The sequence below is a fragment of the Glycine soja genome, chromosome 20 (assembly GCF_004193775.1).
Source record: "Glycine soja cultivar W05 chromosome 20, ASM419377v2, whole genome shotgun sequence".
NCBI lineage: Eukaryota > Viridiplantae > Streptophyta > Magnoliopsida > Fabales > Fabaceae > Glycine > Glycine soja.
The window spans coordinates 40,868,949-40,896,177 of record NC_041021.1 but is presented as its reverse complement, the minus strand read 5'-3'; the positions used below and the strand labels follow the sequence as shown (position 1 = coordinate 40,896,177).

The window sequence follows — 27,229 nt, the reverse complement described above, 5'->3', positions numbered from 1 at the left end:
TATTCCTTCTTGTCCATTATATAAGAAACATATTGGTGCATTTTTTATTCTAATTATAAGAAATATAAACTTTAAATCATTGATTTTTATTCCCTTATTTTATAAAATGTTTCAAAAGTCTGGAACAAAGTAAAAAATTCTACAATACTCTTATTTCATTATCTTGGGTCTGGACGTGGCATAAAGCTAAATTTATTTTGAATGGGTAGGTACGATAGTGTTTGAATTTCATGCCCAAAGCTTCCAGCTGTCTAGAGTTTGGTCTGTACTAAAGCAAATCCATCCTCTCCAACCAAATATTTTGTGTAACTAAAATTAAGTCAAATCCTAACCATTGAAATTGGTTATTACACAATAATTAAGAAACAGAATATGATGATTCAATGGTATGCATCCGTGGTCAAGTGAATGACTAATTGCGGGTCAAACATAAACAAATTGTCAGATCTCAAGAACTATGAAAGCCAACAAGTGTTGAAAACAAATTAACACACACATTATTACAACATCGTAGACCATGGTCTCTCCAAAAGTACTTTCTTTCTTTTTTCTACTTTTTACTCTGATATCTCAAGCTACTGCCAAGCCAGAATACCCATACGCTGTTTGCATCACAGAAGGTGGAGATTATGCCCCTAATAGCACCTACCAGACCAACCTCAATACCGTTCTTTCAAGGATCATTTCCACCACACAAAATGATTATGGCTTCTACAATTCCTCCTATGGCCAAGAACCCGACAGAGTCTACGCAAATGGGCTTTGCAGAGGAGACGTTACCCCACATGCTTGCCTTACTTGCCTCAACAATTCTCATTTACTTCTCCTAAAGCAGTGTCCACATCAGAAGCGTGCAATAGGAGGATATGCTGAATGCATGCTGCACTATTCATATCGCTCGGTACTAGGTTACTATGATTCTGATTTCCGGGTCTACTTGCAGAGTAAAACTAATGTAAAAGATTGGGATCAGTACAGTTACGTGCTGATGAAGTTGCTGTCAAGACTAAAAGTGAAAGCTGCAACAACTGATTCCTATCTGAATCGTAAATATGCTTCAGGAAATGCAACAATTCCGGGTTCTCAAACTATATTTGCCGTTGTTCAGTGCGCACCTGACTTGACAGTGGCACAATGCAACGACTGCTTAGATGGTGCCATTTCAGAAATACCAAAATGTTGTAATCACATGTCAGGTGGTGTGGTTATTAAATTCAGGTGTAACTTCAGATACGAGAGCTCTAGGTTTTATGAGCCAACGGCTGATACACTAACACTACAATTGTCACCACTAGAATCTCCATCTCCTTCACCTACACCAGCATCTACAACTGCAAATTACCCAGAGAGTACTTATCATGGTATTAACTATTACAACATGGCTAGAAGTATGTGAGGTTTAACTTTACTTATGATGTGTCAAATAGATGTTGCTAGATGAAGGGTTGAGCTTGAGGATCAATGTGTTATAAATACATATGTTAGGGGTGATTTTATTATTATTATTATTATTATGGCTTAATTGCAAAAATAGTCTTTCTATTTATCCTAACTCACTAAATTGGTCATCTTATAATTTAATTCACCAATTGAGTCTTTTTTTTTTTTAATTTGATTATTTGAGTCTTCAATCCCAAAATTGGACATTAACTTGCTAATGGGTAACATTGACTTTACCGTCATAATAGGATTAAGATGTGTGACACTCAATGTCCAACAGGATTATGACACGTAACAATCAACGTTACCCATTAATAGTAAACGTCCAATTTTAGGATTGAAAACTCAAATAGTGAGATTGAAAGGAACGGAAACTCAATTGGTGAATTAAATTATAGGGAGACCGATTTAGTAGGTTGGGATAAATAGGAGGACTATTTTTTTTATTAAGCCTATTATTATCTAAGAAAAAAAAAATTTAACTGAACTAAGTATTAAAGGAATTTTAGACTTACAAATTCCAGAAGCTTTGTGGTATCTTGAATTCCTTGTCTCTCTACTAAGTTTCATGACTAAATTCAGTTGTCTTCCAGATGAGGATTGTATTAATCATAACTGTTCTTCGGTTTATGCAGGAAAAGGCAACAAATCACAAGCTGCAATCGCTAAATATGTTGTGCCTATTGTTGTCTTTGTTGGGTTTCTGATCTTTGTTTGCATCTATTTAAGAGTGAGAAAGCCAACAAAACTGTTTGAGAGTAAGTTCAGATATTTATTTAATGTTTGATGTAAGTGTCAATTAATATTTTCTCCTGTGTTTTCTTTCTTTGGTCGTGTGAGACCTAATAAAAATATGAAAAAACAGTTTTGTTTTTCTCCTCATTGACAGAGGATATGTCATTCGATGGAAATTTTTTCTTAAATAAATTGCTTACATGTTCCGTGAGTTAAGAACAAAAGCCCAAAAGGGAATATAATTATTTTCTATAAATAAATTGCTCACATGTTCTACTTGATCTCTAATTGAAGAATTGTTTTGTAAGCATTTACTTTTGCAAGCTAAACTATCCATTTGACAAACTTGCCTGTTCAAAACTTAAAACTCCCTTCCCCATCTAGGTGAAGCTAAGGTTGATGATGAAATTGAGCAAGTAGGGTCATCACTATTTGACTTTGACACCATCAGAGTCGGTACAAACAACTTCTCCCCTGCCAACAAGCTAGGACAAGGTGGATTTGGACCTGTTTACAAGGTAAAGTTGCATTATTACAATTAAAATAATCTGTATATCAAAATGTGGTACGTCCAGATTGTTGGCAAATTTTACATGCATATAACACTTTTAGTCTGTTACCGTGACATCTTCAGGGGATGCTCTTCAATGAACAAGAAGTAGCAATCAAAAGGTTATCTAGCAATTCTGGCCAAGGAGAAATTGAATTCAAGAATGAAGTGCTATTAATGTCCAGGCTTCAGCATCGAAATTTAGTTAGACTCCTTGGTTTCTGTTTTGAAAGAGAAGAACGACTCCTTGTCTATGAGTTTCTTCCTAATAAAAGCCTTGACTACTTCTTATTTGGTAAGTTGGCTCCTTCTTAAACTTGAAATCTATTACTTTATGTCTTTTGCATGACTACATGAACAAAGGTTTAGACTGCAGTTTAAAACTTTAAATGATTGTACTCATGTTGCCATGTAGACCCCATCAAGCGTGCACATTTGGACTGGAAAACACGCTACAAAATAATTGAAGGCATTGCACGTGGCCTTCTTTATCTTCATGAGGATTCTCAGAGGAGGATTATTCACCGTGATCTCAAATTGAGTAATATTCTTTTAGATGCCGATATGAATCCCAAGATTTCAGATTTTGGCTTTGCAAGGCTGTTTAATGTGGATCAAACTCTGTTTAATGCAAGTAAAATTGCAGGAACCTAGTAAGTATTGAAATATTATAGGGTATTTAGTTTCAGATCTATATCCTTGACTAAGACAGATATGGAGCATGGATAATTATCAAGAGAACAAGTAATGTTTGTAATTTGTATCTAATTGAGCCTGTCCTTATTGACATGCAGCGGATACATGGCACCTGAGTATGCAAGGCATGGAAAACTCTCAATGAAGTTAGATGTCTTTAGTTTTGGTGTAATAATACTAGAGATTGTAAGTGGCCAAAAGAATGGTGGATTTCGTAATGGAGACAATGTGGAGCATCTATTAAGCATTGTATGTCTACCTTCTTTACCTTCTCTGTCTTTACCAGGTTTATAATAGAAAACTAGGCATTAACTAATCCACTTGAAATGGTAGAAGTGAAAAACTGGAACTAATGTTTTTTAAGATGAACTACTTGCAGGCTTGGACAAACTTGAGGAAAGGAACAACAACTAATATTATAGATCCCACCTTAAATAATGCTTTCAGAGATGAAATAGTTAGATGCATTTACATTGGGCTACTTTGTGTTCAAGAAAAGGTTGCTGATAGACCAACAATGGCTTCAGTGGTGCTTATGCTTGAGAGCCACTCTTTTGCTTTACCAGTTCCTTTGCAACCAGCTTATTTTATGAACAACAGTTGTTTATCAGACATCCAGTTTTTGGGGTGCAGTTCTGCGGAAACAGGATCAAATGAACAGAGAAGTAACTCTGCTGATGTATCAGCAAATGAGGCTTCAATTAGTAGTCTATATCCTCGGTAGATATGAATCATGCTAAGATGACATTCTTCTTACATGTTATGTATGAGTAAGAGAATATATTCACCATTCACTATAAGAAAAAATAATAATCAAATACGATATTTTTTTTAATAAAAATTAATAATGTCTACTAATATTTTTTAAAGTTCAAACTGAAAGTGATAATCTTTTATTTTTAAGTTATCTTTTTTCTTCAAAGTTTTTCAATAATGACTTTACATTGCAATCCAAAATATCATTATTATGTTTCGTTCGGTAGTGATATTGAAGTCTTTCCTCCTTTTTTTTTTAATACACCAGGCCTAACTTAGAAGATATAACAAGCTGGGGAAATTTAATTATGGAAAAGCTCCTTATGTTTTAAAAAAATTAATTACATGTTAAATTTTGACAAAATATTTACAATGTATTGTTTACATAAATCCATTAAAAAGTGTATGAATGCATATATTTTATAATTTATAATGAGATGATCACATTAATCTCGGTTGAAGTTACTTTGAGTTACAATTACAATATTTTAATTAGGAGATTATAGCTTAATGAATGACTTTATCATTTTTAAAGCTTGTGTTTATGTTTTATAAAAATAATATAATTCTAATACACTCGATATAAAATATTTTACAGTGTTAATTAGTTAGAAATAATTTAAGATATGATTCTTAAATCAATTATTACAAAAATTAATAATTCTTAATTATATAATAATCCGTTATTAAATAATATAAAAAATATTTCCAATATTTTATTTAAATTCTTATAAAAAGGTGAAAAGGAAGGCATGAGTGTTTATTAAAAAAAATTATAAATATAATGATGTCAAACTCATGGGAAGTTTCTTTTTCAATGCTATTAATCCTTTTCTTTTATTATCTTAACATTGATAATCAATTTTCTTTTAAGGAAAAAAATGTGATATTAACAAATAATAGTGATTGATAGAGTTATTAAATTAATTAAAAATATTAATTATTAAAAAATTTAATAAAAATTATTAATCACAATCTTTTACCTCCACCATCACTTGTGACATCATCGTCGACAATATCATGTTAGAATTAATAATTTTTTGTTGAAGTTTTTTTAATGATCAATAGTTTTTATTCAATTTATAATATACTTAATAATTCTATTAATTATAATTATTGGTTAATAATTACTGGAAGAATCAAAATCATTAATTTATAAAATTAGGAGATTAAAATCATGAGTTTAAGAAATTAAGAAACCAAAATTATGATTTATTTAAAAGAAAAAGGTGATGTGAAAAGAAAATAAAGAAGAAAACGATAAAAAAAATGTGAACACTTTAAAAGTTTGACCATTAATTTTCCGCTTAATCGGGACTAGTAGTTCGCCATAGCCCACGGCAGTTTGTGAACACTTTAAAAGGTTGACTATTGACCAGTTTTTTTCTTGTAAATTATTAATAAAAAATGTTAAATGTACACCTTTATTTTAGAATGAACAGAAGTAGAAAAAAAGGTGATGCGAAAAGAAAAATAATACTAATATGAAAAGAAAATAAAGAAGAAAATGATAGAAAAAGTGAATCAATAAATATATAACATATTTAGATCAGCTGCATTAATCCAATTCTCCGCTAAATTCATGTCAAAAGGGACGTAAAAGAAATTTAAAGTTGCTATATATCGGTGATGTTTGCCTAGCAAAAAGATACTAACTCATGCATGGATAATTCAAATGATGATATGAATTCTAACAACGATAACTTTTAATGATAAATTCATGATACTAATAAATTTATGTACGGATAATTCAAATGATATGAATTTCTTCATCAGCTGCAAAATCGTAAAACATACCATTGAATAATTTTGGTCCACTGATTTAAGTCTGTTCAAAACCGAGTTCGGGAATCCATTAACAACGTCAATTGAAAGTTGCCATCGGGGTTTCCACGCTTTGCCCTGCTCTTGGTCAACGTAAAAAAGAAAAAAAAAAAAAGAATTCTGCAAGCCGCAGAAGAAGACTTTTGTGTATAAACTGTAAGCTATTCTAACTATATTGTAGAAAACTTATTGAAATAAGTTAAAAATAATTTGAGTATATTATAAAATATTTTTATAAATTCTTTCAAACAGTTACACAAGCATTTATGTTATAAGATAAGTATAAATAAATTGTAAATAATCTCTTTTATACAGAGCTAAAATAGATGTAACAAAATACAATTATCATAAAATGCTACAAATACTCGACTGATTTCAAGGCTGTACAAGTACATGTACCAAAAAATAGGGCAGTACAAGTACATTTCATAATGATCTGAATTTGCCAATAGTTTATACTTTATACGCAGACTTCTTCCCTTGGGCAATCTTTCCGCAAGTGATATATAAAAGTTTTAAAATTTGTTTGGATTCACGTTAAATTATGTTATCTCACCTTAAAATATTAGCTAGTGTAATTTAAGTTAAATTTTCATATATTATGATCAAATGTTAAAGAATTAATTTTGAGTTTGGAATTTATTTTAAATTGAAACAATTTTAATTAGAGAAAAATTTATATTGAATTTAATTATTAAATTTAAGTACTTTTTTTTATAAAAAAAAATAACATAAACACTTTACTTTAAAAATAATTTTGTTCAAAATCAAATTTATAAATACTGACTCAAAGAAGACACAATGACTGTTTCAACTTTCAAATAAACTAGGAAGGAGTATGAGACAATGGTTGCACATGGGTTTAAAAATAAAACTATGGGTTCATTAATTATGGGAGCTTGCCATCAATCTTCTCTTTGTCACATCCCATTCATTCACAATTTCAGGATGGCTGCTATGGCCATAGTTTCTAAAACTTTGCTCTTATTTGTTATTCTCCTTGTCAATATGTCTCTAGCCACAGCACAGCCAAACTTCGTAAAATATTACTGTATTGACAAAAATGGCAACTACACTGCTAACAGCACCTTCCACGCCAATCTCAACACCCTTTTGTCCAACCTCTCTTCCAACACTGAAATTGACTATGGCTTCTACAATTTCTCCAATGGCCAAAACTCTGACAAAGTCAACGTTATTGGGATGTGTAGAGGAGATCTTAAGCCAGAATCTTGCCGAAGTTGCCTCAAGAATTCAAGAATCCTTCTCACACAGCTTTGTCCAAACCAGAAGGAGGCAATTGGGTGGTATGATCAGTGCATGTTGCGCTACTCTACCCGCTCAATATTTGGAATTATGGAATCTGATCCTTGGTATTTGATATGGAACAACAGAAATGCAACAAATGAGGATCAGTATAATGAAGTTGTCGGGGACCTTCTGAGAAGTCTAGGAAACGGAGCTGAAGCAGGTGATTCTCACCGTAAGTATGCTCAAGCAAACAAAACAGGTCCAAACTTTCAAACTGTATATGCTCATGTTCAATGCACACCTGATTTGTCAGAGTTGGAATGCAATCAGTGCTTGTTTATTGCAATATTATATATCCCAAACTACTGTGCTGGTAAGGTACGTTGCAGAATTTTCGAACCTAGTTGTAATCTTAGATTTGACACCACCCCATACTTTGATCCTATTACTACCATGACTGCGCCGCCTTCGCTGACACCGCAACCATTTCCTTCTCCTCCTCCATCCATTCCTGCCAGGTTCAAAAAAGGTTATCACTTCCATCATGACATATCCATGCTACTTAACTTGATCGAGTTACTGATATATTTTATTTTGGCTACACCACACATTCACTGACTAGTATATTATGCATAATAGTTATTCAACTTTCAATTTTCCCATTTTGGAGTTTGTTTCCTTTCACAATCAGACAGGCATGTCTACTTTTGCGGTTTCATTAAAATTTTACGAGCAGGGTCTTTCATGTTATTATTCTCATGATGCAAATATTTTTTTTTCAGGTATGAGCAAATCAGGGCGAACTGTCATTGCCATAATTATGCCAATTGTCTCCATAAGTACATTTGTCATCTTTACGTGCATGTATTTAACAGGAAGGAATAGGAAGAATTTTGAAAGTAAGTTAATAGAAAATAAAGAGGAAACTATAGAAAAAATAAAATATTTTATTACTTTGTCACAGGCTATATGAGGAAGTTCGATAGAGTGGTGACACATAATCATTACATAACTTAATTAAAATGCTGAATGGGCATAATACCAAGGGTAAATGCTTAATGGCTATGCAAAACAGAATAATACTCTTTAACAAAAATATATTCCTTAATACATAGTAACTCACAACCCTTCATCTCCTCCTTGAGACTATTTTTTCTAATTATTATTTTTAACACGGTATAATTTTTTGCTACGACGGTTAATTTTGAACTCAAGGCTACAATGTTGCAACGGAATGTTCATTAATTTATAATAGATTTTTTTTCCAGTTATAAAATTCTTCTTACTATCAAATAATTGGGAAATAAAATTTGTATAGTACAAATGAAACAAAATCTGCAAGTCAAATGATGAGGAATTCAATCATCAAGAAGAAAAAAAAGATTTGCTGCAACCCCAGTCTTGGATATCATTTAAAGAACTCACTTAAACTTACATTCCTCAGGTGAATCTGAAGCTGAATATGAAATTGAACCAACTGAGACATTACAATTGGACTTCCAAACCATTATAGACGCAACAAATAACTTTGCAGATGCAAATAAGGTTGGACAAGGTGGATTTGGACCAGTCTACAAGGTAGGATAACACTTACAAGATTGAGCTAAACATGACCTCTTTGTCGCAACGTAGTTAGCTTAACTAGTAGATAGCAGTGAGTTAAACATACCATAACTCTTGAGTATTTTCAGGGTAGACTTCCCAATGGCAAAGAAGTTGCTATCAAACGGTTGTCCAGGGGTTCTGGCCAAGGAGATATAGAATTCAAAAATGAACTGCTATTAGTAGCAAAGCTGCAACACCGAAATTTAGTAAGACTATTGGGATTTTGTTTGGAAACAGGAGAAAGGATACTGGTGTACGAGTTTCTTCCCAATAAAAGCCTTGACTACTTCATATTTGGTAATACCATTTCTGCTTGTCTTCCCTGTATATCACTTTTTGGTTGATAGAAAAAGTAAAATAAATATTGTAACATAATTGAAAACATGATGTTTCCTTTGGCATTGTAGATCCAATCAAACGTTTATTTTTGGATTGGGAAAGACGTTACAAGATTATAGAAGGTATTTCTCGAGGTCTTCTTTATCTTCATGAAGATTCAAGACTGCGTATTATTCATCGTGATCTCAAAGCAAGCAACATACTCTTAGACGATGAAATGAATCCTAAGATATCAGATTTTGGCATGGCAAGATTGCTTGTTGCAGATCAAAGTCTCGGAAATACAATTAGAGTTGTTGGAACCGTGTAAGTATCATAATATGCTAAAAGCATATAAGTTTTTCCAATCGTTGTCCTTTGCATAAAAAATAAAGTAAGAAATTGTATGCTGTTTATCTTATTTAGTACATGTTAATATGCAGTGGATATATGGCACCCGAATATGCAATGCATGGACATTTCTCAGTGAAGTCAGATGTTTTTAGTTTTGGTGTACTAGTTCTTGAGATAGTGACTGGACACAGAAATGGTGATATCCATGACAGCGGTTACGTACAACATCTAATAAGTTTTGTAAGACTGCAATCTCTGAGTCACACTCACAATCTTCTTGGCCTTAAAATAGTACATGACATTGTATGAATTCTTGCAGGTATGGAGGAACTGGAGGAAAGAGACTGCCTTAAGTATTGTAGATCAAACACTGAGCAATTATTCTAGAAATGAAATAATGAGATGCATTCATATTGGATTACTGTGTGTTCAAGAAAACTTAGTCAACAGACCAACCATGGCAACCGTTGTAAACATGTTTAGCAGTAACTCTCTCACTCTTCCAGTACCCTCTCAACCTGCATATTCTATGAATGCTAGAGATCCATCGGATACAAGATTAGATGAATCAAGAAACAACTGCATGCAAGCATCATCAAATGAGGCTTCCATTAGTGAGTTAGATCCTCGTTAGAAAATTTTACTATAGTGTTGACGACACTCAAAAGCATTACTTGTTGATTTTAATTCAGCTCCCTCAAGCCAAAAGCATGCTTGTTGTTCAGTGATAGAAAGAAAGCATAACTTGTAGAATTCTCCAATCACATCAAAATCTAAGCTAGCCATTAATTTATATTAATACATCCAGAATGTAATAGTGTAATGAGGGGCTTTGTTAATTTATTTTAATAGAAGTAATTCATAATGCATAACAAAGGCTGAGCACTAGAGCAGTAATCCCTTCCCATCCGTTGAATCCCATAACATTGAAGTTCCAAAAAGGTAGTGATGGGTAGAAACAAAAGCATGTTCATTTTGGATATGATTATGTGATGAACACGTTTAATGCTCATACGTCAAGAAAGACATTTCAAAGTTGAAATCCTCAAGAAGACCAAATTTGCCAAAACTGAAAATGCGGAATCAGTAGAATTATATTTAGACCAGATTTGCATGGAAATTGTTTTCAAACCAAGCCTGCCTAGGTACAATCTGTTTGACATCAATTAATCAAAATAAGTTTGATATGAGGCTTTGCTTTGACTGTAATTTTAATGGCCTTATATTATAACTCATTCGTTAATTTAATTAAAATAGTTAATATAAGTTATCAAGTATATCTGCAGAAGGATGTGAGAACTCGTGCCTTAGGTAGAGAGCTAGACTCCAAAATCACAAAGAATCGAGAAGTTTTGTTTACAAGATATGTCAGTAATAAGTACATAAAAAGGGGTGAGTTTAGATCAAGTGAGATCGAAGTAAACGTTTAGAATGAGATGACTCATGGTCTCCAACTGCATACAACTCTGTTTTTGCCACGTAACGGTTGCTAATAGTTTTATCAGGATAAGGATCACAACTATTTAGACAAAGCAGTCTATAACTACATATGATATGGTTAGTGGAGCACAGAATTAATTTATCAAAGAAAGAATGAAGAAACAAAAATGAAAGATAAGAAAGTGAGAAGAGAAAAAAAAAAAAAATAGGAACTAAAATAGTTGTTTATAGTGATTTGTTATAAAGAGGAAATGAATGAGAAGAAAGAAAGAAGTATATATTTATTTATAAAATATAAGTAAAAAGAGATACAAAGGGAATAAAAATATATAAAAAAATAAAACTTACTTTATTTATTACATAAATAAAAATAAAATATGTCAAAAATGAAAATTATTTTTATTTATTTATAGTGAATGTTATACAATATACTGAAAAGAAAAAGAAATAACTTGTTAACATAAAAAACAAACAATAAACAATAAAATATGAAAGATGAATTTAAAATATTTTAAAATTATTTATTTTATTCTTTTAAAAAATAATAATTTAATTATATTTTAATAATTATAAAAATATAATAATATTTTTATTATTTTTAAGGTTTAAATATGTTTTTAGTTTATGAATGTTTGCGATTTTTTTTAAAATTTAGTCTTTCTAAGTTTTTTTATTTATTTATAGTTATTGTAAGTTTATATTTTTTTTAAAATTTGGGTCTGTATAAGTTTTGTGTTCATTTTTAGTTGTAATATCTAGCTATTTTTAGATCAATGACTATATCTAGAAATAAATTCAATATTTTTTAGTGTTTTAATTTCACTTACATATTTTTAAATTTTTTTTCCAAAAAGTTATTAATACAAAATTATTTTAAATTAAACAAATTTAACTATGGAGTTCCATATCTGCTATAAATAATATTAATTATTTTAAGTCATCTTTAATTATAATATCTTATATTTATATGATTTCTGAATCTCCTCTCATTCGAGTATATATTTGATTCATTAAGTATCCCTCCCTATAGAAGTTTGTCAGAAATGATTCTTTTATGTGTCTCATCTTTTTTCATCCGTAATCACTCTTCGGTCAGTGCTTGTTATTGCTTGGGATGTTACATTAGTTATTATAAGTTTGCTTTTTTTTTCAATTTTAATTTCACTAAATGCTAACTTACAGATACTATAAATTAATTTTTTTAAGGAACTAAAATTAAATAAATACAAATTTACATAGACTAAAAATAAAAAAACTTAAAAGAACTAAAATTAAAAAAAATAAACTTATAAAGACAAAAATAAATAAAAAAATTGTGGCAATCAAAATTCAATCACACAAACTTACATTAACAAAAATATATTTAAGGATTTATTGATTTAAAATATTAAAAAATCTGACAAATTACTGTTAATGGATCTCATCTCTCCACTGCGATTTTCTGTCACAACATGAGCTATATCAGCTCTCAAAGCAGCAATAATAGAATCAGGAGCCATATTATGATTAATGAGTTAATTTGTTGGCTTTGTTCCTTCATTATTTCTTTTGCATAGCGCTTTTACAGGAGTTTTTAATCCTCTTGCTGTTTCTGGTGCCTAGCCCCTTTATGTCAATTGTCAAATAAAAAAAGTGACTTTGTTAGTAAAAGACACCCTTTTAAAAGGTGGATCAATACTGGGTGGGTGATGAATGAAGACTCGTATTCCTGCACTGCTCTAGTCGTTCCACACTTCCAGTCGTTACTCTTTCTCCTTTTCTACAATTATTTTGGACCCAAAAAGCCAGAAAACGAAGACACAAACACAAACATATCAGAAGTCAGTCAACATTTGTCTTCTACTCATTTGTCAGTTTTATATATGAATTGTTTTTGATAATTTACAAAAATATTTTTATTAATTCTCCCACTCATTCAATAAAACGTATTAACTATTTTTATAAATATCATATTTTTATTTAATATATTTTAATAAAATATTAGAAGGATTTATAAAAAAACTTGGTAAAGAACATAATATTATTCTTTTATATATATATATATATATATATATATATATATATATTAACTAGAGTGTGTTGTTAAGAAAAACTAAAGCATGTGACTCGTGTCATACATGAATAAATATTATTTATGAATATTATTATATTTTTTATATTTATAAGAAATAAATACAAGTATAAAAACAACAACTCAAATATTTGACTCAATCATATATGCCTTATTATTATAAATTAATGCATGGTTTAATTTACACGGTAAAAGGATGTCGCAAGTAAAATGAAAAGAAAAATGAACGGTACACGAATAATCCAGAGCATAGATATTTGCAATGAAGTTACACCGGAAGACAAATTATTTATATCTTAAAAAAAAAAAGGAAAGAGTGATTCTTTAAGTCATGGTTGCTATGTATTTTACGGTACAAAATTAAAGAACAAATATAATCATCGTGGCTATAAGTAAATTTCTTCTGGTAGGGCTTTAGCCCTTTACTCCACCGAAAAAAAAATCAGGTTTAAATATTTTAGTGAGTATTTCAAATCAATTTAATTTGAAAATGTCACACGTAGCTTTTTCTTTTTCTTTTTATTTTAAATCATTTTATTTCGTAGAACTCCTAGGAAATCAGGTGTAAACTTTTTCTTTTAAAACATTTTTTATATGTACATATAGATATGGATGTTTATATCATTTTTTTGTGTTGGATGAAAGATTATATATGTCTCTTAATTTATTGAATTAAAAATTAATCTCATTGGTTATTGAAAGTTAAATATAATTTTTTTAAATAAATCATTTTTTCATATGTAAATATAACGAGATTTTGCGTCAATATGTTAATCCTATAGGTTTATACCATTTATTTTTAAATTAACTTTCATATATTTAAGTAAATAATTTCTTTTATCATATATTAGGGATTTAGTAAACATCGTTATGCTCGACTAGATAGAAAGAACAAAATTGATATAATTTTTAAAATTAAAGGAACAAATTAATTTTTTTATTAATAAAAATAGCAAATTAAACTAACTAAATAAAAAGAATAACCAAAAGAATAATTTAGTCTAATTTATACAAGTTGATGATAAATAAAATATTAACTTTATAAGAAAATGGAATATTTTAACGTAGATAAAAATATTAAACTAATATTTATTTAAGACACTAATATTGAAGTGGTCTAGTTTAGGTGGTTGAATAAAATATATAAGTGATTATAAATTCTTTCATGTTTGTTTTTTATTTTTACAAATAAAAAAGTAACATATGTAAAATAAATATTAGAGAAAAAACAATAATCATACCTTCGTAAATGAAAATATTTTTTTTTTACTAACCGAAAAGTTTGTTAATACATATGTTCTATTACGAAGAATTTAATAAACCACTTCAATTAACTATATATTTTATATATTAATCTTCTCAATCACATATAACCTCAGTAAGATAATTGACCATTAGTATTATTGATTTCAATAAATAAAAAGTACGTATATTATCTTAAAAATATTATGTACAATAAATTATTTATACTAAATTATAAACTGATAAAAACAAATTATTTTTTATATATTTTATTATAGAAATTGTATATTTTCTTATTCCAAAAGTCTATACATCACACGAGTAACATTTAATTAGGACTAAATTGCTAAGCAAGTCTTTGAACAGTTTGAGAATTTTTAAATAGGTCTCTAACTGTATTTTTTCAATTTGAATCCCTATACTAAAAAATAATTCTTTGGAGTTAGGTTGTGGCAACTTGAAATCATTAGAAAATGATAATTTATGAGGGTTTTTAAAAATCCTAATGATTCAATTAAAAAAATTACATGATTAACGACCTAATTCAAAAAATTAGTTTGGGACCTTTTTAAAAATTCTCTAATACTCAGAGACCTAGCTACTTAGTAATTTAACGGCCTAGTTATTAATTATTTTAAACTAATTATTACTTTTATATTATATATAAATCTAAGTCTTTATACTATAAAATAAAGATATATTCTGTTGTAATTTTTATTCACTTTACGGCATATGACTTACAAACGTTTAATATTTATTTTAATTTAATTTTTAGATTTATCCTTTTACATTAAAATGTGTTTTTAATTTCCTCCTTCAGATCAAAATTTTAATTATTTTTTAATTTTTACATTTAAATTTTATTTTGTATTTCTAATATTAAATACTTAAACTTTCAAATTAACTATTTTCAATTTTTACATGTTATTTAAAATACTTATAAAATTTTTGCTGAAAAATTCTTATTAGTTATTTATGTAGAGTTGATTTTTTTTTTAAAAAAATTGCGCTAGACTAAAATATAAATAAAAAAGTAATATTTTTATTGTTTTAAAATTTTTATATTAGTAGTTTTTTTTATCTTAAATTTAATCTTGAAATGAGTTTTCTAAATGTAAATCATTTCACGTTAAATTAATTTTAACTATTTTAATATATAATTTAGATATTTTAAAATTAATTTTACAATGCTAATTAACTATTTTTTGCTATAAGACGACATAGAAATCAATCCTCGGTTGATGTATTACTTTTAATTATATCTTTCAAGTTGCTTTAGTGCTTTCAGCATGATTGTTAAACTATTTTAAAAGAAAATAAACTATGTAATCATTTTGTAGTTTCATTTAATTAATTTATTAATTTTATAATAATCATTTAAGAAATTATATTAATAATGATTTATGATCCTATGAGACTTTAATTTACACTCCCAATCATTTTTTTAGGAAATACACTTTCAATCATTAAACACATAAATTAACACCTACCATGTCAATATAGAGGAATAGGTTTGTAACTCTTATTCATTATTTTGATATTAGTTTACAGTGATATATATACAAGTGAAGAGCCCTAATATGTAGTGAATCAAGCTACCAATCTCCTAATAATTCTCAACAAATCAGAATTGGAAATAACAGATTTACACGGTTAAATAATTAAAGTAATTGAAAACTAATTATTATTATTGATATCCTCCCGCAAGTTGTATAATCTGGATGAGAGATGCAACTTGGACAGTAGCGATTCGAACCGAGGGCGAAGCAGATGCTTTGTTAGAATATCAGCAAGTTGATCATCGGTAGACACAAAAGACACTTGAAACTTGCCATGTTGAACATGTTCTCGGACAAAGTGGTAAGCTAAGGCTATATGTTTCATCTGAGAGTGGAAGACAGGATTAACACTGAGATTTGTGGCACCAAGATTGTCACAGTATATGACTGGATTGGCAGTGGGCATGTGACCAAGTTCTGTGAACAAGGAAAGAACCCATAATAGTTCACTAGCCGTGTCAGCCAAGGCTTTGTATTCTGCTTCAGTTGATGATCGAACAACAGAACATTGTTTGCGGGAGCTCCAGGAGATGGGAGTGTTACCGAGATACAACAAGTAACCAGTGGTTGAAACATAATCATCCTTGTCACCAGCCCAATCAGCATCCGAGTAGGCATGAAAGGTCAAAGGAGCAGTCGCTGAGATGAAGACTCCTTTGTCACAAGAGCCCGCCAAATATCGGAGCACTCGTTTGAGTGTAGACCAATGCGCCGTTCTTGGATTTTGCATGAACTGTGCGAGTTTGTTAGTGCTGAAGACGATGTCTGGACGTGTAAGACTCAAGTATTGAAGGCTTCCAACCAGTGTGCGGTACTCATTTGGAGAGGGTAGGAGATCACCAGAATCCTTAAGTAATTGAACACTCGCTGACAAAGGAGTGGATGCTGGTTTTGTATTTGTCATGCCTGATTTATGTAACAGATCAATGATATATTTCCTTTGTGAAAGAAACATTCCTGCAGCGGAAGGAATTACTTCGACACCCAAGAAATAACTAAGACATCCAAGATCTTTTAACGAAAACCGAGCAGCAAGTGTGGCAATGAGTTTGGACAGCTCTACAGATGAATTTCCAGTCATAATTATATCATCAACATATACTAATAAGTAAAGTGTAACCTCTGGTTTTTGGTAGATGAAAAGAGATGCATCTGCAGTGGAATTGACAAAACCAAGGGAGAGCAGGAATACGCGAAGCTCCGTATACCAGGCGCGGGGTGCTTGCTTCAACCCATAGAGTGCCTTTTTGAGGCGACAAACATGATCAGGAAAATTTTTGTTGACAAAACCAGGTGGTTGTATCATGAAGACTTCCTCCTTAAGTGTTCCTTGAAGAAATGCATTGTTGACATCAAGCTGACGTATGGGCCACCCTTGACAAACTGCAAGAGTTAGGACAATGCGAATGGTCACCGGTTTAACAACGGGGCTAAAAGTTTGTGTATAGTCCCAACCAGGGCGTTGGTGAAACCCTTTGGCGACTAACCGAGCCTTGTAACGATCAATTGATCCGTCTGGATTTCGTTTGATTCGAAATACCCATTTACAGCCAACCAAATTTTGATCAGAGGACTGACTGACAAGATCCCAAGTGTTGTTGTGGTGTAAGGCATCAAATTCGGCTTGCATGGCTGAGCGCCAATCAGGATCGCGAAGGGCCTGGGTGATGGTGTTGGGTTCAATGGGAGAGGAGGCTTGGACATGGAGATTAAGCTTTTGGATGAGTTTGATAATATTGTTTTTAGACCGAGTGATGATCCCACCTCCATTTGGGTTGACAATGGTTTGGGGTGGTGGAGCAGAGAGTTGCGGGGATGATTGTGAGGTTGGAGGAGGAGATTGAGTGGGGTTTGTGGGTTCGGTGGAGGACTGGGCCATATATGGGGAGTTGGTGATGGATGGGGAGGAAGGGGCAGGAGATGAATCTTCCGGTGGGTTCATGGGTTGTAAGATGGAGAGTTGAAGTGGGCCTGTTTGTTGCTCCAGACTTGGACTAGCGTGAGTTACTAGGGAGTTGAACGGGAATTTAGATTCAACGAACTTCACATGCCGAGAGGTGTAGATCCTTCCTATTGTGGGATCGAGACACAGATATGCATGTTGATCAGCCGAGTAACCTACAAAAACACACATAGCAGACTTTGGTGCAAGTTTATGGTTAGCATATGGTTTAATCCAGGGAAAACACAAACATCCAAAACACTTTAACTTATGATAATCCGGACTAATGTTGAGCAATTTAGAATAGGGTGATTGGTACCCAAGAATTGGAGTTGGGAGGCGATTTATGAGATAAGCAGCGGTGGTCATGGCATGAGGCCAATAGGTGAGGGGCAAGCCCGAGTGATGGAGAAGAGAGAGATTGGTTTCAGCAATGTGGCGATTCCGGCATTCTGAAATTCTATTATGTTCAGGTGTATGAGGTGGCGTTGTATGATGACTTATACCATGATTTAGTAAAAAAGGGCGAAGACCAATATATTCGCCACCATTATCTGTGTAAAAAAATTTTATTTTGTGATGATAGAAATTTTCAACGAGCGATTTAAATTTGGGAAATATAGTTTGCACATCAGATTTTCGTTTCATTGGATATAGCCAAATATAGCGAGTAAAATGATCAACAAACATGCAATAATAGCGAAGACCATCAATTGATAAAATAGGAGAAGTCCATACATCAGAGAAAATTATTTCTAATGGATAACAAGATTTAAGAGTGGATTCATGGAATGGAAGTTTATGACTTTTGCTAATTTGACACGAGTGACAATCGAATTGTGGAAATTTATTTGAGCCTAAGGAAAAATGTTTCTGAACAAATTTGAAAATAGAAGATGAAGGGTGTCCAAGCCTATGATGCCATGATGCAGAGGATTCTGTTCGAACCGTGTGGATGGAGGGTGAGGTGGCGGGCCAGAGATAGAGTCCATCCACACATGAGCCTTTATGGGTTGTGTGACCCGTCTGCAAGTCCTTCACATAAAAAGAGTTTGGCAGGAAAACAACAGCAGAGTTAGTTTGTTGGGTAAGTTTAGAGACAGAGATTATTTTTTGTTTCATGGAAGGAACACACAAAGCATTAGACAAGGATAAATTATTAAGTAAAAGTGTTCCAGAATGAGTGATGTTTAAACCTGAACCATTACCCATAAACAGTGAGTCAGGACTAGTGTACGAATGATGAAGCGCCAGATTATCGAGATCATTGGTTACGTGATGTGTCGCTCCACTGTCAACCAGAAAATCATGTTGCGATGGGCCGGCAGTTGCAGTATTGACCTGAACCTGTCCAGTGTGAGCCGGAGAGTTACGAGGTGGCGGTGGGACACTAGGATGCTGCTGCCGGAAGGTTTTGCACTGAGAGAGAACATGACCTTTGATGTTGCACCACTGACAGCGGCCGAGAAAAGGTTTGCGAGTGCTAGTGCGTTGAGTTGATTGTGCAGGGTTTTGTCCATGCCGAGATTTGTCATTGGAATTGGGTCGAGCCTGAGCATTCAAGGCTGTCAGGGAGGCAGGAGTTTGTCTTTGGGCAACACCAATTGAAAGTTCCTGAATCAGAAGCCGTTCATGGAAGTCATCAAATTTGATTGGGGTGTCCCTTGCATTCACGGCATCAATGATTGCTCTATAGCCGCCGTCGAGACCGTGTAAGACATAATCAGTCATGTCTTCAACAGAAACAGGAGAGCCAAGTGATGCAAGGAGATCTGCAGTTTGCTTTAGGTGATGCATATAGGTAGTGATGGATTGGGTACCTTTGGAAGCCGTACGGAGACGTTCCTTTAACTGCTTGAGATGGCTACGAGATGCTTTGGCATAGGTGTTTTTGAGAAGGATCCAGAGATCATGCGAGGTCTTGGTTTGAGACACCAGGGAGGCCACTTCATTAGAGAGAGTGGTGAGGAGAGCACCATATATAAGGCGGTCCTGTCGACGCAAGGTTTGGTAAGCAGGATTCTGAGTTGTTACCGAAAGTGATGCAGTGGTGGGGGTCGTTTCCGACGGAGTCGGCGTCGAAGATGTTGGAGCGGTGAGGATCGTTTCTGACGGCGCAGGAAAAGATCCATCTGGATATTTGAGGAGATCATAGTCATCAAGGAGAGCTTCAACTTGTTGTTTCTAATTAGGATAATTGTTGGGAAGAAGTTTGTTGACATTGGTGAAAGTGATGCAAGCAAGGGGTTTGGATGGCTCATGGGGGTTGGGAATGAAGGAGTTGTTGTCGGCCATGGGAGGCAAGGGTGGGGAACGACGTCCTTAATTGAAGAAATAGGGAATGGGTGGATCGTTTAGGCTGATATCATATAGAGGAATAGGTTTGTAACTCTTATTCATTATTTTGATATTAGTTTACAGTGATATATATACAAGTGAAGAGCCCTAATATGTAGTGAATCAAGCTACCAATCTCTTAATAATTCTCAACAAATCAGAATTGGAAATAATAGATTTACACGGCTAAATAATTAAAGTAATTGAAAACTAATTATTATTATTGATAGTTAATACTAAATTAATACTCTAAAACTTATTGAATAATACAAAGATGACTGCTTTTGAGTACTGTGGCCCCGTAGGTTGATGTATATCACATTACTATCAATTTTAAGTTGGTACATGTTCCACATTAACCACCACCATTATAGATTCTAAATTATATTATTTTATAGCTACTTATTGCCTTACGAACACTTGGGCAACCTTACCAACCTAGTCCGGATCGAGGAACAGTACCAAAATGGCCTTGATTCCTTCCATGATGCTGTTTTCATTTCTTTCTTTCCTTGTCATACTCAAATCTGAAGCCAACAACGACCAGCTACAATTCGTGTACCATTATTGCAACAACAAGTACGGAAACATTACCACCGAAACCTACTCAGACAACCGTAATAACCTTTTGTCCAATATGTATTATGACAAAGAAAATGACTACGGCTTCTACAATTCCTCCTATGGACAAGACCCTGACAAAGTTTACGCCATCGGTTTCTGCAGAGGCGATGTAAATCTAGATAAGTGCCGTAGTTGCCTGGAAAAGTCCGCAGTCCTTCTCAGAGAGCGGTGTCCAGGACAGAAAGAGGGGATCGGGTGGTTTGACGAGTGCATGCTACGCTACACCAACCACTCAATATTTGGTGTCATGGTAACTCAACCTAACAACATCTTGTGCAACACAAAAAACGCCACAAAGGTACATTGGTTTGAATTATCGGATCCACACCTACTTGATGGGTGTACATCACTTTTAAAAAGTTACATATAAATGTTTTTAACGTGTATATTTTGATATTTAAATTAATTTCCTGATCTTAATTTAACCCTCCTTTCATGATAATAACCATGAATTTTATTTTTTTAAAATAAATTATTCCCTAATTTAGGATCCTAGATCGGCTACTGGTTTTGATCAAGTGGTCCACAACCTGTTGAACAAACTGAGAAACAGGACGACGACAGTGGCAGACCCAGAAAGTGATTCCAGTCGAAGTCGCAAGTTCTTCGCTGAAGGAAATGCTCCGGTTCAATCAAGCAATGTGACCATACATGCTCTGATTCAGTGCACACCTGATATTTCTAGTCAAAACTGTACTCGATGCTTGGAGTACGCTATGACGAATATTTCATCTTATTGTGATGGAAAAACGGGTGGTCGATATCTAGGACCAAGCTGTTCTGTTAGATATGAGATCTATCCCTTTTTTGAGCCCATAGTCCACCATGCACCACCACCACAACCTGCCACTCAGGTTACCACGACCACTGGGAAAGGTTTGTTTCACTCCATAATTTTGCTAGTAGTACTCTCACTACGTACACTTTTTTAACCATACAGGTACAAACAAATAAATTTAATTAAGCATGGGATAAAAAGGTTAGGAAACTATATACTTAGCAAAAATTCACTTTCTCTTTATTTCATTTTATTTTCATCCCACTGATCACGTTAATAAGATGTTTGAAAAAATGAATTATAAAAAATCACGTAAAAATAACATTATTTCATTTCAATTTATCCATAGAATGTAAGGTTTAGAAATTACAAGTAATTAATTATACTAAAGGTTATTTTCTTAGGTTTTCAAATTTCAATATTTTTATTCCTTCACTATATCATCATTCATAGCCTGTTTAGACTTGTCAAAATATATCTCGTAATCTCAAATCAATCTTGTTATTAAAAAAAATCAACTTGGGTTTCTTTTTTAATTTCCAGAAAAGAGCAACCCATCACGAACTATCATTGCTATAGTTGTGCCAGTCGTTGCCGTTGTCGTACTCCTGGTGGCCTTTACCTACAATTATTTAGGAGCGAGAAGACGAAGACAAAAACCTTTTCAAAGTAAGTCAATATTTGTCCTTTTATCATTTTTTTTAGTGAATGTCCTTTTCTCATCTATTTTATATAAAATCTAAAAGCTCCTTATTCTCACGATTTCCTCTCTAAAAATAAGTTACATATTTCTTTTTTACAAAAAGCTATATAGAAAAAGAGTTTGAGCTCTCTTTTTTTTAAAAAAAAGTATAAAATATGTTTGGATTTCTTGATATATATGATCGATTTTTATTTTGAATCCTAATAAATTTTTTACTGCATTAGATCTTTAATATATTTATACTTTTGGTTTTTGTCCATAACATTAATTAAATAATGACATAATATTTTATCAATAAATCTATCATATATATATATATATATATATTATATAATTGAGAAGACATCACATAATCATTTAACATATAACAAAAACTATTATGAATTCAAAATAAAAAATAGATCATATAATAAAAAATGCAATAAAATATAATCGATGATTATATTTGTTCTTTGGTACCGTAAAATACATATAGCAATCAGGATTTAAAGAATCAATATTTTCTCTTTTTTAAAGATATTTAATTGTTATTATAAATAATTTGTCTTCCGATGTAACTTTTTGCAAATATCTCTGCTCTGGATTATTCCTGTACTGTTTATTTTTCTTTTCATTTTACTTGCGATTAAGGGTGAGAATAGGTCAGGTCAGACTAGCCTGAACCTAACCTACAATGAATCTTTGAGGCTTGAGTCTGATCTATAACCTATCAAAGACTTTTATTTTGGCTCGGCTTGACCTTTTTAAATGTGTGACCTGACCTGATAGCTTTTTTAAAAGCCTTCTTCAAATATTTAATATTTTATGGAGTAAGAACGTAATAAGAAAGTTAAAGAAAAAGAAACGTAATAATATATATATATATATATATATATATATATATATATATATATATATATATATATATAAAATGGTAGGCCGACCTATTAGACTTATAAGACTTTTTAACAAGTCTAAACCTGATCTATTTAATTTAATAGGCTTTTAAAAAAGCTTGAGCCTACCATTTTAATTAAATAGACCAGTTCAGGCTAGACTTTATGTAGTCCAGATCGTAGACCCCTGTAGACCGGCCTGACCTATTCCTACCCCTACTTGCGACATCCTTTTACCGTATAAACCATGCATTTATAATAATAAGGTATATATGATTGAGTAAAATATTTGAGTTGTTTTTATACTTATATTTATTTCTTATAGATATAAAAAATATAATAATATTCATAAATAATATTTATTCATGTATGACACGAGTCACATGCTTTAGTTTTTTTTAACACACTCTAGTAAATATATATATATATATATATAAAATTGAGAGGATGTTATTGACGATAAAAATATCATAGAACAAATGTAATAAGAAAATTTATTATGAATCTAAAATAAAAAAGCGATCATATATTAGAAACCTTAAGCATATTTAAGTAAAAAAAAATCAAATTTTGAAATATTGTATGAATAGGCAAATTGATTGTGAAAACTCATGCCACAGGTGAAGGAGGCGAAGGTGAACTTGATAATGACATTAAAATAGACGAGTTGTTGCAATTTGACTTTGCAACCATCAAATTTGCAACTAATAACTTCTCTGATGCAAATAAGCTTGGCCAAGGTGGATTTGGAATTGTTTATAAGGTATTAAGATTTATCTTTTTCATATAATCACACATATCTTGATAATATTTTGAGAATTGCATATGAACTAAACTTTGAAATATTGTATTTAGGGTACGCTCTCTGATGGACAAGAAATAGCAATTAAAAGATTGTCTATCAATTCTAACCAAGGAGAAACAGAATTTAAGAATGAAATTCTGCTAACAGGGAAGCTTCAACACCGAAACTTAGTTAGACTGCTTGGCTTTTGTTTTTCAAGAAGAGAAAGGTTATTGATATATGAATTCGTTCCCAATAAAAGCCTTGATTATTTCATATTTGGTAAGTTACAAATTTTTGCTTTGACTTTACCTTTGATGATATAAAGAGATATTATTGAACAATTTATTAAATTGTGAAAGACTATACATGTCTATGGTGGCTTGGGTATTTATGTAGATCCAAACAATCGTGTGAATTTGAATTGGGAAAGACGCTATAATATTATAAGGGGTATTGCTCGAGGTCTTCTTTACCTTCGTGAAGATTCTCGATTACAAATTGTTCATCGTGATCTCAAAACAAGTAACATTTTGTTAGATGAAGAGTTGAACCCTAAAATATCAGATTTTGGCATGGCAAGATTATTTGAGATCAATCAAACTCAAGCCAGTACAAATACAATTGTCGGGACCTTGTAAGTATAACAACACTTGAGAGTTAATAAGATATTCCATATTTTCAATTAGTGATTTTCTTTAGAACAAAAGCCAATAGGCCCTTAAAAAAACAATAGGTGAAACATGAATGGTGAAGTAATATTTTTTTAATCCAAATGTGCTTGCTTATTGTGATATACAGTGGATATATGGCTCCTGAGTACATTAAATATGGACAGTTTTCAGTCAAGTCAGATGTCTTTAGTTTTGGCGTAATGATTCTGGAAATTGTATGCGGACAAAGAAACAGTGAGATTCGTGGTAGCGAGGAAAATGCACAAGATCTATTAAGCTTTGTAAGTGTGATACCTTTTCACGACTATTAGTTAATAGTTAATTTCCCTATTTATTTGAAGTTCGGAAGCTTATAGTTGTACATATGAAATTTTCCACATTTAAGAAATTTCATATTATAAACGTTTTATTTTCAGTTGAGCAATTTTTTTGCAGGCATGGAAAAATTGGAGGGGAGGGACAGTTTCAAATATTGTAGATGACACATTAAAGGATTATTCTTGGAATGAAATAAGGAGATGCATTCACATTGGATTACTGTGTGTACAGGAAGATATAGCTGATAGACCAACTATGAATACCGTTTTACTGATGCTTAACAGTGACTCTTTCCCACTTGCTAAACCTTCTGAACCTGCATTTTTAATGCGTGATAAGAGTTCTTTGCCTACGGCTATGCTGTCTGGTGGGCAACATTCAGAGGTAACAAGGTCAGGTTATTCAGGAAGTCAATCTGCTCAAGAATCATCAATTATGGCTCCAATCACCGAGCCATATCCTCGTTAGATATTTGTCATAAAATTTACTTTTTATGCCAATTGGGCAAAAAGGAAATGATCAATTATTGAAACTTCATCCTTTGGAGTTAACAACGTAACCACCTACCCTTCCTGGTTAATTATTTTGTAGGGTTTGTCCTAGCACTTCGCTCCACTTTTTTTTTTTTTTTTTTTTGTGTAGTGTTTGCTTTCAAACTTCGGTGTTTTCTTTGTGAACTATATATAAACGAAACATATATGTTTGGAAATTAATAAATTTGAGTAAATATTTGTTTTTCCGAAACTGTCTTAATTTTTTTTATAGAAAAGTGATTATTTTTCTAAAACATATTAATCGGTACACACGTAATTTAGTCATTGTAGGGCTCAATCTTTAAAATCGCATGCCCTAATTCAATAACGCCTTTCAAAATAGATCAAGTAAATGATATTGTATCTAATTAAATCGAGTAAGTAAAAGTATACTTGTTGGTGCATTTTTTTTGCCATGTTCTGTCTTCTCCAACGTTTACACTCTGATGAACACCTAAAATTTGCAACTGCTTGTTGGTGCATTTGGTGTAGAAGAAACGATAAGGTGTGGAAGGATACTGTCCAGGATCCAAATATTTCTATTTGTCTGACAAATGAACATATCACTCAATGGCAGCACCTCAGGTCAAGCAAAATGGAACTGAATTCAGCTCATCCAAATCCTGTTGCATCTTGGACAAAGCCTTCACATGGTTTCATGAAGTTGAGTCTTAACGCTGCTCTTTTTACTTAGCGTGGGGAATTTGGATTTGGCTTTTGTTTGCATAACCACCATGGAGTTTCTATTCGTGCAAAAACGTGCTGCTTGATGGGTTCTCCTTCTGTTTGTCATGTCAAGCAGAAAGCATTGTCTCACTACTACACATAATTTTTTTTATCTAATACTTAATAAAAATATTATTAAAAGTCTTTATTATATTTAAAAAATATTATCAACTTATAAATAAATATTATTAATATGTTTCTGTAATATTTTATGAAATGTTTTATATAGTCCATATTATTAAAGTTTAAAAATATCAGAAGAAACCTTTAACAAGATGAATTATACATAATATTTAATAAATGTTACAAACACATATTAATAATATTTATATATAATTTTATGATATTTTTTGAATGTCTTTAAAAAAAGTTAGTAATATTTTTTATTAAATGTTAGATAAAAAAAATATTAATAAAGATGTAGTAATCTATGAGCGAGGCACTTTCTTGGATTAATAAATCATTTAATTAGTATCATGTTATTGTTGACATGGATTGCAAATACGTGATTGATAATGTTTCTAGCAACAAGACCTATTTATCAGAATTTGGAATCATCTTGCAAAGATGTATAACTATATTTTCTTATATAGAAAACGTTCATGTGCGTTTTGATAGGAGACAAACTAAACAATAGCTCACATGGGCTTCTAGCTAGATTTTATGTTAACAATGAAGTTTTTAATTTTATTTTCCCTTGTATTGAATCTTGTTATAAATGAAATGAGATAACTTTGTTTCTCTTGAAAAAAAAGTAGAAGTACACTTATTTTTAATTTTAAATTGGTTAAAATTGTGATGTTATTCAATTTAAAAAAAATACATTTTTTGTTGTAAAGAAATTACATTTGTTACGGCAAAAAGTATGATAAGAGATAACTCCAAAAAGGTTTTAAATACACAAGTTATTATCTTGAGAAACCATCACCAGTTTTATTTGATGTGAGTAAAATTAGAAAACTGATCCCACATTACAGTCAAGTCTAAGTCAATTATGCAAAAAAAAATAGTTGATAGTTTTTTTATCACACATATATAGAGAGAAAAAACAATTTGAAACATTGAACAAAAATCAAGAAATAAGGTAAGTGTAG

The 27,229-nt window shown here is 31.8% G+C and overlaps 2 protein-coding genes across 2 annotated transcripts; both read left to right on the top strand.

Annotated features, from left to right (window-relative positions):
- The first annotated feature begins 32 nt into the window (after positions 1 to 32).
- Positions 33 to 10,396, top strand: LOC114402114. Its single transcript, XM_028364638.1, has 14 exons — positions 33 to 1,361; positions 2,076 to 2,198; positions 2,560 to 2,693; positions 2,810 to 3,020; positions 3,141 to 3,378; positions 3,520 to 3,670; positions 3,801 to 4,141; positions 6,832 to 7,781; positions 8,035 to 8,151; positions 8,697 to 8,830; positions 8,944 to 9,154; positions 9,265 to 9,502; positions 9,619 to 9,769; positions 9,849 to 10,396. Exons 1-14 carry the CDS (start codon positions 518 to 520, stop codon positions 10,161 to 10,163), a joined length of 4,158 nt encoding a protein of 1,385 aa, XP_028220439.1. The 5' UTR covers positions 33 to 517; the 3' UTR covers positions 10,164 to 10,396.
- A 10,085-nt stretch (positions 10,397 to 20,481) lies between these two features.
- LOC114402927 (cysteine-rich receptor-like protein kinase 26) lies at positions 20,482 to 25,588 on the top strand. The gene is made up of 8 exons (XM_028365624.1): positions 20,482 to 21,042; positions 21,233 to 21,620; positions 22,066 to 22,191; positions 23,721 to 23,863; positions 23,956 to 24,166; positions 24,284 to 24,521; positions 24,686 to 24,839; positions 24,994 to 25,588. The coding sequence occupies exons 1-8, from the start codon at positions 20,587 to 20,589 to the stop codon at positions 25,342 to 25,344; spliced, it is 2,067 nt and encodes a 688-aa protein (XP_028221425.1). The 5' UTR covers positions 20,482 to 20,586; the 3' UTR covers positions 25,345 to 25,588.
- The last annotated feature ends 1,641 nt before the right edge of the window (positions 25,589 to 27,229 follow it).

What these genes read in the sequence shown, in the direction of transcription:
- LOC114402114 (XM_028364638.1), top strand. Translation starts at nt 518, where the DNA reads ATGGTCTCTCCAAAAGTACTTTCTTTCTTTTTTCTACTTTTTACTCTG. An exon ending in GATTTGGACCTGTTTACAAG is followed by an intron (nt 2,694 to 2,809) that starts GTAAAGTTGCAT and finishes TGACATCTTCAG; the next exon opens with GGGATGCTCTTCAATGAACA. An exon ending in GATTTGGACCAGTCTACAAG is followed by an intron (nt 8,831 to 8,943) that starts GTAGGATAACAC and finishes GAGTATTTTCAG; the next exon opens with GGTAGACTTCCCAATGGCAA.
- LOC114402927 (XM_028365624.1), top strand. Translation starts at nt 20,587, where the DNA reads ATGGCCTTGATTCCTTCCATGATGCTGTTTTCATTTCTTTCTTTCCTT. An exon ending in TACCACGACCACTGGGAAAG is followed by an intron (nt 21,621 to 22,065) that starts GTTTGTTTCACT and finishes TTTAATTTCCAG; the next exon opens with AAAAGAGCAACCCATCACGA. An exon ending in CCTTGATTATTTCATATTTG is followed by an intron (nt 24,167 to 24,283) that starts GTAAGTTACAAA and finishes GTATTTATGTAG; the next exon opens with ATCCAAACAATCGTGTGAAT.